Source organism: Crocodylus porosus, unplaced genomic scaffold, assembly GCF_001723895.1.
Source record: "Crocodylus porosus isolate Cpor-Errol unplaced genomic scaffold, CroPor_comp1, whole genome shotgun sequence".
Taxonomy (NCBI): Eukaryota; Metazoa; Chordata; order Crocodylia; family Crocodylidae; genus Crocodylus; species Crocodylus porosus.
The window spans coordinates 48,450,387-48,450,866 of record NW_017728947.1 but is presented as its reverse complement, the minus strand read 5'-3'; the positions used below and the strand labels follow the sequence as shown (position 1 = coordinate 48,450,866).

General features: G+C 41.5%; 1 protein-coding gene across 1 annotated transcript in view; it reads left to right on the top strand.

Annotated features, from left to right (window-relative positions):
- Positions 1-210: 210 nt before the first annotated feature.
- Positions 211-480, top strand: part of SLC10A1 (solute carrier family 10 member 1) — a 10,250-nt gene continuing 9,980 nt past the window's right edge. The window contains exon 1 of the mRNA XM_019551033.1: positions 211-397. Coding sequence (XP_019406578.1) covers positions 211-397 — 187 coding nt within the window. The remainder of the gene's footprint in view (positions 398-480) is intronic.

Sequence of the window (480 nt, the reverse complement as noted above, 5' to 3'; positions counted from 1 at the left end):
CTATTACATTATATACACTGATCTCAGAAAAAAATAGTCCTCAGGTGCACTTCTTGTTATATGATAAGAGCTCTGGGCTGAAAAAAGATGAGGTACAGATTGTAGAAGGGAGAGTGCTGAATGTAATACTAACTTGAACAGGATTTGCAATGCTTTCAGGATTTGGACTGGGTTTCTTCTACTCTCTGCCAGTCACACCAGGAAGGTTGAATGAACAAGCTCCTCATCACAATGAACAAAACCAGAGGGGCCTGTGAGAACCCAGAGTCTTGGAACATATCACTTATGGATAAGGTATCTTTGCCCGATTTCACACTGCCATTTGCATTTAATCAAAGAGCCATTGAACAAGCTCTGAACGGAATCCTTATCACTGTCCTTTTCATTGTCATGATCTGCAACTGAACTCCAACTAGCTTCAGGCATCAAGGACAACAAAAAGTCCTTTTTCAGATATGTGGGGAGCCGGAGGAAAAGCAA